This window comes from Solea solea, chromosome 14, assembly GCF_958295425.1.
Source record: "Solea solea chromosome 14, fSolSol10.1, whole genome shotgun sequence".
NCBI lineage: Eukaryota > Metazoa > Chordata > Actinopteri > Pleuronectiformes > Soleidae > Solea > Solea solea.
The window spans coordinates 22,721,953-22,733,080 of NC_081147.1; the positions used below are offsets into that span (position 1 = coordinate 22,721,953).

At 42.6% G+C, this 11,128-nt stretch overlaps 1 protein-coding gene across 2 annotated transcripts; it reads right to left on the reverse strand.

Moving 5' to 3' along the window:
* Nucleotides 1–1,820: 1,820 nt before the first annotated feature.
* On the reverse strand, nucleotides 1,821–10,980 carry mcm7 (minichromosome maintenance complex component 7). Of its 2 annotated transcripts, none has more exons than XM_058650532.1 (15): nucleotides 10,765–10,980; nucleotides 7,866–7,945; nucleotides 6,740–6,904; nucleotides 6,480–6,604; nucleotides 6,203–6,383; nucleotides 5,978–6,115; nucleotides 5,738–5,887; nucleotides 5,549–5,663; nucleotides 5,329–5,460; nucleotides 5,058–5,141; nucleotides 4,701–4,912; nucleotides 4,337–4,602; nucleotides 4,080–4,248; nucleotides 2,872–2,981; nucleotides 1,821–2,388 (listed from the first exon to the last, which is right to left on the reverse strand). In XM_058650532.1, the coding sequence occupies exons 1-15, from the start codon at nucleotides 10,793–10,795 to the stop codon at nucleotides 2,163–2,165; spliced, it is 2,184 nt and encodes a 727-aa protein (XP_058506515.1). In that variant the 5' UTR covers nucleotides 10,796–10,980; the 3' UTR covers nucleotides 1,821–2,162. The 2 variants fall into 2 exon arrangements, with proteins under 2 accessions (XP_058506515.1, XP_058506516.1); XM_058650533.1 differs by lacking the exon at nucleotides 10,765–10,980 and adding an exon at nucleotides 8,574–8,633.
* Nucleotides 10,981–11,128: the final 148 nt, after the last annotated feature.

Here is an 11,128-nt window from a genome sequence, read left to right on the forward strand (position 1 = left end):
GATCCCGATATCACAAACTTGAGTATCTACCGATGCTGATATTAGTCTGATACAGACATTTTTGACCGATTATAAACGTATGAAGCTGTTAGCAACACATTTGTGCAGAGTCATTTCAAACACATGATCCCCCAACAAATATTGGTCTGCCAAACAGAAGAAATAAACGGCCCAAACATGACTCAAATCAGCAAAATGCTTTTGCTGATTTTTTGCTGATTTGCATGGTGAAGCATGCGATATACAGAACAGGGTTTTCCTGACTGATGTCGATTATTCCCATCCTACTAAGAAGTTGTTCAAATTAGCTCCAGTATAAATAAAAAAACGAGGAGGGAGGGAGAGGGCAAGAGAGAGAGAGAAAGAATATTGCAACTATCAAATAACTCAATGTATAATTATATTTTACACAGGTTTGCACAGCTTTTTCTTTAAGAAGCTGAAAAATCACAGAAACCAGAAAATATTCATATTTAAGAAGCTGAAAAATCACAGAAACCAGAAAATATTCATATTTAAGAAGCTGAAAAATCACAGAAACCAGAAAATATACATATTTAAGAAGCTGAAAAATCACAGAAACCAGAAAATATACATATTTAAGAAGCTGAAAAATCACAGAAACCAGAAAATATTCATATTTAAGAAGTGGAAAAAGAAAAAGTAACACACACACACACAATGCATTCCCCAGCCCCTTAAATTAACTTCAACTGTCATAACCAAATGCCTAAAACTAATGCTAACCTTAAAACCAGGTTTTAATCCTTAAAAAGCCAGTTAAAGTTGAGTGGACCAGAAACCAAAATGCCCTCACAAAGATACAAAGGTCTGCTTGACGATTAGTCCACAGCATACTTAAGACATGTACACACACATTCACACAAATAATATACAAACAGTTGAATGGTGACTGGGGTCTGCTTCTAATAAAGCTTTCTTCTCCACTATTGGGAACTAAATCGGTTTGTATTTTGGACACAAAATACTATAAAAAAGCATCTTCACTTCACTTTATGGATTTAATGGCAGAAAAAGTGTCTGTTTTGCAGCTTAATGTTACCTTACTTTACAAGCCACGTGTGTGTGAGAGTGCGTGTGCTGTTCTGAGAGCTGCAATTACTCAACAAAGCAGCTCCAGTCACACACCAGAGCTCTGTTTCAGAGTCGGTGCAACTTTAACACACAAGTCTCGGACTTGGTGAAACCCTAGATGAGAAATTGGGAGTTTTTTTGCTTCGTAACTGCAGAAGCTCAACTACAGCTACATGGAACAAAAAGAGAAAGAAAGGGTTTAACACATTTATACAATAGTTAAAATGGAGTTTTAAGGCTTACTGAACGTTCTCAAATAATGCACTTTTAAGGGAAAGGTGAGGAATACGCAGCTAAAACATGCAGCTGCACCAGTAAATGCTGCCAAAGTTTACACACTTTACCTTCAAATATACAGTGCAGTTAAGATCACAAGAAATATGACCTGCAAAGTTAACTGTCACAGCAATATTACAAACAATATTGTGTTAAGTGCAAAAGGAATGCAAGGATAAGGTCTGCACATGTAACGTTTGACTGTAAGTTATCAAGCATTGATTATTCTTAAAAGGAAACAACGGTAAGAACATGTCTTGGATAATGTCAAGACATGTATAATCCAGGCAGAAAAGGACTTTTAAGCTCGATAAGGAGTTTGAAGTGTGAGCAGCACATTCACCGTATTCACCGACTCCTGGTTAAACCAAACTTTTGAGTAACTGCGAGCGGTTTTACATACATTATACTATTTTTCATGAGACAAAAATCGACCAAACACAGCTTCGTAATGAACCATTCATTTATTATAACTATTGTCACAATACAAGGCTCAATGATACTTTCTCTTGCCTATTTTAATCTTTTAATATAAAATGTACAGGAATGCTCAATATCAGCTGAAGCTTTAAGCTCTTAACTGCAGATGACACATATTTACAAGTGTTTCACTGGCGAATAGGAAATTAAGGAAATCATTACACTAGCAATCTCCAACAGCAAAAAATAGCCACGCCTTAAAAAGTGTCCAAGGTTCTGCTCAAGTGTGAAAAAATATAGAACTGCGACAGAAGTCTGTAGAAAAAGCCACAGCAGAGTTTTTTGCCCTTGCGTGTATGACGACGTGTCTCTCAGACAAAGGTCACACGGGTGCGCGCCTGGTTGACCTGCCACACGTTCAGCTCCTCGTATTCCTCCAGAGCCTCCTGGAACTGTGCGGGGGTGAAGCCGCGAGTGACGCAGCGCTGCTCCGCCTCAGCCATGCGCACCACGCCGCCGGCACCGCCGCGGCCGGACACACCCTCTGTGGCGAGCTCGCGCACCAGCGAGAAGATGACGTCGGCCGGGCGCTGAGTCCTGTGCGGGAGGGAAGGTGGAGAGTTTAGACTTTTAGGGTCACAAATACAGAGATTTTTGTATGAACAAAACAACAAATTCCAGCTGCCTGACAGGCAGAAGGTTAAGAAATGTAACAAATGTTAATAAAAGAGATTCAAAATATTAATAGCGTGTGATTTTTGACAAAACTAATCCCCTGCGAGTAAAAACGCTCCAGGTTTGCTTGTTATAAAAAGCCCCCAGAAGTTTTTAACCCCTTGCTTAAAGAACAGTTTATGGTAAAGGGGCGTGAGCATGTCTGCAGCCTGTTTTCCGTGTGAACGTCGCACCATAATAAAAACTCCCCCAGAGACGTTTAACAGCTTCCTGCAGGATATGCAGCTCCCGTTACGGCGTACGAGAGACTCGTTAAAGGAGGAAGGCGTCCGGTCACTTATGATGCCGACATCATCTCGTCATTTAGGTTAAGAGTCTGACGTCCCGGCGTGAACGAACACAAACCTGGTGCTGCCGGATTTGTCGGCTTGCAGCGAGTCCTTCGACATCTCCATCAGTCTCATTGCCTCGTTCACGTCCTCCTTCTCCACGTTGTCCATCATGCGGAGACGAGCCTGAGGGACGGGACAGCGAGAGTCAATGCTGTCCAAGTAAAAACATACGGTCTTGAAAATAAACGAGAACAGTTTGACGGCAGATTCCGTAGGTTGCGCTGTGCCGGCACTGTCAGACCGAGACAAGTGCAATGCCCTCTGGGATGGTCAGCAATTGCCCAAGTCTCCGCCTCTCAACACCAGCTAATCTCTCTACAAGTCGCCACGAGAACAATCGGTAATGCTCGAGATGTCCATGTGAGAATGGTCCAATGTGTTAGAGACAAAGTGAATACACACTTTAAAATAAAAATAGATTCAGGGACAAAGGCCGCCATCTTGTGCCACCAGGTTTCTCCGGCAGCTCCTGTGGGTTTGGCATTTCAACAACATTCTTTTTATGGTTTGTGAGGAAAACTGGAGCTCCCCATCACACGCAGGAGAAGGAGGAGGGAGTCTGGACATACTTTACACCATTGCACACATTGAAGACAGCTCTGCTCATGGTCAGTTTTGCATGGGTTTGCACAGCTGCACCTAATGCACAAGGCTGACTGCCCACCCTGCAAAGCTGGTCAGGAGCAGAAAGACCACTTAACAATTCCTCACTTCACGTAGCTCATTGAAGGTTTAACACACCGTGTGGAGTAGTTTGCCCCCTTGTGGAAGTCTTTTGGAGCACACTGCCGAGCTGTCTGCCTGAAGTGCTGGTTTTGCAGTAGGTGGGTGACTGCTACCTGCACAAACAGCACTTTTGGCAACCAGAGGCCAAAAATATCACCCACTAATGATCTAATCATTTAGTTTTTTTCTTCGCGGTGATTCAGCAAATAAAGCAACACAGTTTTTTCATGAATACATCTGGTTCAAAAAGTGCAGAGTCATTGGTGAAAGACTAATGTGTTTTGGTCCAGCGTGAGAAAGAAGTGCTCACACTGCAGTAGGCCAGGTTATCATCACTACCTGCACTGTAAGCACTTTATCTCACACTGCACCGTTGAAGGCTCACAGGAGGACGGACACAATTAGCACTTATTTTTCCACAATGGCCAAAACATGAATCCCCAAGTTGACAGTCAGTAAACTACAGCCGACTTTGTGCGACGGCACAGTCCTCACCAGAGCCGTGGACAGTCGCAGGATGGAGAGGAGGGTACGAGCGGACGTAAAGGTGGTGTCTTTGCTGACTCGGGCCTCTTTCCTCATCTCCACATAAGCGGCGGTGATGTAATCGGACAGCAACTCCGGAACCACAGGCTGCCGCTTTTTACACACAGCGATGTAGCGTCTGAGGAGGAACATTGAGGTTATTTTTCCACCCCCATCATACTGCAGTTAAATGAGAAGTTGTTGGTATTGAAATGCACATCCGTCACCTCATCAGCTTCATGTCGATGGGGGTGAAGTGGGTGGGCGGCTGGCGGCAGTGCTGGTGCACGTAGGTGATGTGCTGGGCCAGACGCAGGTCAGCGTCGGCGTCCGGTTTGTCCTGGATCAGCCAGAGGAGATCGAAACGGGAGAGCAGAGCGGCCGGCAGCTGGATGTTCTGCTCGATGCTCTTCTTGGGATTGTAGCGGCCGTAGGCGGGGTTGGCGGCGGCCAGAATGGAGCATCGGGCGTTGAGGGAGGTCATGATGCCCGCCTGGTGAGGGGAGCAACGGTCAACGCACGATTCACCACTGCTGCGTTTCAATTTATCGACACAATAAACCACCAGTTGGGAGTTGTGCTTCCATTTACCTTCGCAATAGAGATGGTCTGCTGCTCCATCACCTCGTGGATGGCTGTGCGGTCGGCGTCGGCCATCTTGTCAAACTCATCGATGCAGCAAACGCCCTGGTCAGCCAGCACCAAGGCTCCGCCCTCCAGGGTCATTTCTCCAGTTAGCGGGTCACGCATCACTGCCGCAGTCAGACCCACACCTGAAGATCCACGGCCGGTCGTGTATTGGCCTGAAAGACAAGATTTAACGGTTTACATTTAGTTTATAAAGGACAAATAATACTTAATACTTGTCATCTCTAATGGAAAGAAAATGCTCGACCGGATAAAACATTAGGAGGAAATTTAGTCAACAACAAACTGGACTGTACTCACTTCTAGGAGCCAGGCGGTCAATATAAGAGAGCAGCTGAGACTTGGCGACTCCCGGATCTCCCATCAAGCAGACGTTGATGTTGCCTTAAAAGGAAAAAGGCCAAAACAGGATGAGCGTTGCAGCAATTACAAAATTTCATCTGGGCAAATTAGAGGTTTGGCTTCTCAAGCATCGAAGATCATTTTTATTGATGGATTTGGATTAAGATTGAACTGTAATTCAGATTAACTAACCAAAAGTGTTGTTTAAAGGGATCGTGCAGATGCTCACCTCTGATTTTCATGCCTTTGGGCGCCTGTTCCACTCCCCCAACCAGCAGCAGCAGCAGAGCTTTTTTCACATCTTCGTGTCCATAAATCTCTGGTGCGATGGACCCGGCAAGTTTCTCATAAAATCCTTCATCTGTTATAAAGAGCATTGTCATGTTAGGTTCATAAGCACGAGGACAGTCTTTGAGGTTTTAGCATTCATTTTGGGTGACTCCTCCTACCGGTGATGCCACGCAGCTCTTCCTCTGTCAGCTCGTCGTTACCGAGCTCGTCGTCCTCCGTCTTGTTCATGAGAGTGATGCTGTGGGCCTCCAGGTAGGTTTCTGACAGAAGACCCTAAAACAAATAAAAGAGATTTAGCCAATTCTGATACTCCTTCTGTTGGTGTTTGGTGTCCAAAAAACACTTACCTGCACAGTTTGACTGAATCCTGTGCGCAGCAGAGGGAGGAAGACTCCTGTGATGGCAACATGGTCTCCAGGCTGGGCAAGTCTTGTGTTTTCTCCTCTGGCATAAATGGACATGCTCCTTGGAATGTTGCCAACAGGCACCTGGTCACTCTACAGAGAAGACAACAGAATACACTGATAAGAAAGATGTGACCTTCTCTGTTGCATTAACAACACGTTTTAGAGCATGTAGTTCCTTACGTGTTCCTGAATACGAAGATCCTGGAATTTAACAAACTTGGAGCCTCTGGTCTGCAAGTAGAGACGACCTCCCGATTTGTTGGTGACACACTCTTGACTGGGACACATGATGAGAGGCATGAAGGTGGGAGACTGGATCTGAAGGAAAAGGAATAACCATGAAGCTTTTGTTTGAGCATGATTAAAATTTGCGCCAGGGTGCAGATTTATTTGAACGAATCTTACTGGTTGATAGGTCTCGGCACCACACTGGTCACACGTGTAGGTCGCTACGGCCATCATTGGTTTGACCTCGGTCGCACGGGTCACTATGCCTCGAACGTTCACCAGGTGCCCGATGCTGTCGGCTCGTATGTCGCGCACCACCTTAGGTTTGGAGGTGGTGGGAGACTTGAAGTGCAGCTCACTGTGGATGGAAGAGAAGGCTCATGAGCACCCGAAAGGAACAACTTTACAGAGTTAGCTGGCATAAAATGGCCATATATGTTGAAATAGAACTTACAATCTCCTCATGAGTTCAGGTGGATACTGGTTACGAGGGTCTCGGGTGTCAGCGGGGTCACGACCCCTCTGTTCCATCATCAGCCTGTGCTCAATGTACACGTCCAGGGAATCTTTGGCCACAGTCTGAATACAAATTTTAATTATGTTTTTGAAGGCATTCATAATACGGAGGTTGTATTGTCTATTCATTGGTCAATATTCAGATCAAATACTCTTTGCCAAACCACTGTACAGGACCAGCAGTGCAAATATACGTACATCTCTCTCTTTGTACTCTGGCAGCAGCTCATGGACGGCGTCGGCAAACAAGCCTGTGTAGCGCTTGGCGTTTTCACAGATGCTCTCGACGAGCTCGGGGTCCTCCTCGGCCACGTCGTCCAGGTCCACAAAGAGAGACACCTGCTCCCTGTGAGCCAGCGCCACCTGTGCACACAAACAGGTAATTTGATGAGCCACTTTACAATTACAGGACCTGTGATGTCTGCACAGAACACTGCTCAACAACAACAACAACAACAACACGGACAACACTTGCACTGGGCAGGGTGTGACACTGAGGTAAACAACAATGAAAGTGGCAACTGGTTCAAATGTTATGAAAGAGTAGTGTTCATACTATAAATTATACTTCTCAATCTGTAATATAATCAAAGTTCTGCTTTTTATATAGAATCTATCATATATTTTAAATTCCATTGCACCAGAATGAACAAATGACCGTTTTAAAAGCACTCATAATTTAAAATAACAAAATAAGCAAATTGCAAAGACTGCAATGTAATCATTCCATACCAGTTGAAAAAAGTTAAATAAATATAGATATACATAAATATACACTTGCATTAGAGTATTGCAAGATAAGATAGTCTGGGAAATTTACAGTGTCACAGCAGCAAAGATGGTAAAGATAAAAGGTAATAAACATGCATTTTCACATCTATGCATGTACAATATAGAAGAATATCGACAATAAGACTGTAAAAGGGTTACCAGTTATCAGAATACATACAGTCAGGGCTTGATATTTACAGTATAAACGGGATTGAACATGTATATTGCGTTAATGTGAAATTACATTGAATGGAGTCATTTTGCGATATCTATTTGCAATTAGATATTTTTACTCAAATCATTTGAGAATTTTTGTAAACAAAAAAACATTTCAGCCTCCTAAGGACATCAAATTTAGAAAAAACATCATACAAATATAAATCACAATACTAGGACTAATATACGTGGTACAATGTTGGGGGGGAACTGTGCCATAGTATTAATCTAAAACAAATTGATCATTTAAAAATGTGATAATATAACCCCCAATGCCCAAAACAATAACTATGAAAGCTACACCCACTTGAGTAAAACATTTGTTTACTGCACTTACAAGCTGAACTCCATATTTGAACACCTTCTTCCCGTTGTCATCCTCTGTGTAAAACTCCTGCAGAAACCTTTTGCATTTCTCTGCAAAAACAGAAACACACCTTAAGTTTTATGGACACCACAGGGAAAAACAACAAAAACAGGCCACTTGGTGGAGATAACCAGCTCCATGGCCACACAAAGAAAACTCTATTCCAAGATACAGTCATTAAATGTGTTTAAATGTCAAAACAGGAATCTGAATTTAAAAGCAGTGGTTTAAGAAGATGTTTATCAATAAGAAATAGTTGTAGTAGTAGTGATGGGCCTCAGATTGGGAGCTAATCTGTTGCCCTGCGACGACCCCCTTTGTTGAGTAACATGGCATCCTGTAATCTCGATGAGTCACTACTCCCCAGTTAAGCATTAAATGCCACTGGTGAATCTGCGAAAAGCACATATTTATCCTCGAATGCGCCGACTGTCACAGTTTAAAAGGTTAGAAATTAGCGAGAGATAACGCAGCTTTCCGCTTCGCGTCTAAAGAATGTAAATAACAAAACAACATGCGCGCTCAGTTCAGTGTCCATTTTTTTTTCTCCCTAAACCGAAAACATCCTGCACTTCTCGGAAAAAAAAGAAGCCACAAACAACTGCGGAAAATATCCCAATTCCGCGCTTCAAGAAACGAAACTGTGACAAAACACGACGGTAAAACCGCCGCACTTACTTTGACGGCGGAGCGGAAACGCAGCAGATGTGTTTTGTTGTTTCTCTGTTCGAGGATGTTTTTGTAAACAAAGCAGCACATGGCTTTTGTGCCTCGTCACGCACAGATCACTCCGCCGAGAGCTTCCTCCCGGAACAATATAGTCCCTGTGGCTGTCGTTTCAGCCATCTTGTAACGTCGTTGAGTCAGGAAATTTAGTGTTTGGAAAACACAACTTTTAACCAAATTCAATCATGAAAAACCCTGTAATTAATCTGTTACAATTCTTTCTCTTTTTTTTAAAGGGTCGACACAATAATTGTTAAATCTCACCGTCAATTTAAACAGACAAGGCGTCATTCTACGACTGACATTTAAAATAGTCGAATAATTCGTTTGTTTTTATGACAATAAAATGTAACTGAAAACTGATAAATTACATTTTTGTTTTCCTTTTGAATATAAACCAAAAAGCAAACTAATTGTTAGAAGTGTAAATGGGGGGAAAAAAAGCCATACAAGCAAATGCTTGTATGGCAAAAAAACTCCTGGAATAAAGCTGGTATTAGGGTTGTAATAATTGATTACCAATTCAATTGAAAACTAGTTTTGATAATTAATGATTGCAGTATAAAACGCCTCCTGGTTAATGTCTTAAATGTAAATAATTCCAGGTTTCTTTGTTCTTATGTGACAGTTAATTGAATAGAAAATAAAAAAATTAAAGATGTCAAAAATCTGTTTCGGAACTGTAGTTTTAGTTTATAGTTTTTTACTCATATTTCTGACACTGTGCAGATTAAATAACAAATGGATCATTTGTGGAAAATTAACAGATTAATCGATGATGGCGATAATCATTATACAGTTAAGAGTATATAAACAGCCTGTCAAAATTGATTAAATAAATATTATTGCCCAGAAAATTATAACGGTGCATAAAAATCTGTATTTTGCCACAATTTCTGTGAATGCTTTGCCTAACATTTGACAAATGTTTGTGTTTCACAAGGTTAAAGCTACAACTCCACGGTTCCTTTCTTGGCAAAAACAATCTATATTTTATGTAGATAATTAATGCTATAAGACTGATTTGAAGTTTTTGGCCTCCTCATTCAGCCCTTACCAAGAGCAAAAAGTGCACTTAAAATAAACATAGTGAACAACCTATATGCATGTTTTCGTTATGCACTATTATGTTTACAAATAATGAAATAATATTCGTGATATTTTGCCCTGGTCAGATCAATAAAACCCCATATCATCAGATCTACAGGCACACGGTGAATCACATTTTGTAAGCTTAAGACAGACAGTTAAACTTCACCTTTGGAGAAAGGAGAACTCATTTGAGGTCACGTGAAACATCTGAACCAAATGCATTAAATAAAATAAAGTTAGTTAGCACAAGTCAAATGGTTGAGGCATCATTTTGGGCTGCAGTACCGTAATTACCATAATAATGTGTCCTGGGTAACTTTGAAACCATGCTCAAAGACGGTTGCCTAGTTCCATGAGTGCAAACCTTAACTTTTACTGCAAGCATGTACAAATCTTTACACATGTGCTTTAAAAAAATAGGTTTTTGTTATTACATGAGTTAAAGAGTGCTTTGGTCTTGTGTGTGAGTTAAAAAGGTATAGTAAAGACATCTGTAGCGGATACTATGGGTGTGTCCAAGACAGATTTTATAACAGTTAAAACAGCCAATAACAAACACTTGTGTGCCTCAGGAGTCACTCATTGTCAGACATGTGCTTGAACTGGCGCCTGCTCCTTTGTTTAAGCGGATCCATCCGGGTCATTGTGTCGTCAACAGGCTCACACACACACACACACTCACATTTAACAATAGTTACCTCACACAAACTACTTCCAAACAAGTCAACTAGCGATGATGAGAGAAAAAGTTTGCACAACGGTCAACAAGTTAAGTTTGGTGGCTACATTTGCATGCACACTGACGAGCATAATTATGGCCTGTGTGAGCGGGGTCTGTTATCAGGGAGGGAAAAATGAGGATGAAACACACACACACACGAGTGACTGAATGTCAGATTATTAAGATGCACCACACACACAGTATAGTAACACTTACACCACTACACTACACTCAATGTTTTAAATAAGCGCACACACGAGTTTGAGTGACTTTTGAGCTCAACCTGTTGCTGCCTTGTCGTCACACAGTGAGCACATTTTTTTTTTTTACCTTTCTCTGCGGCGTAATCCTTACGAGCCATGGCTGCACACAGTGAACCTCAAAGCGGGAGAATACGAGAATCCTACGGACAGCAGGGGAACAAAAGTACGGTTTAAACTCGCGCTTTGTTCAGTTTCACAACGCGAGGGTTCGGTCGTTCATTCACTCGCAGCCTCGGCGTCTTCGCTGCTCGCTGGGGCTGTGTGTGTGAGCAAGAAGTGGCGCGAGTCTGACGTCTGCGGCGGCCAATCGCGTCGCTGCTTTCCGTGCGGAGAGGCGGGATTTCGCGGTGGCGCGAAAGCTGTGGGCGACGCGGGGTCACGTGTCTCAGCCAACTTCCGCCCTGTTTGCAAGGAATGGCGCGAAAAGGGAT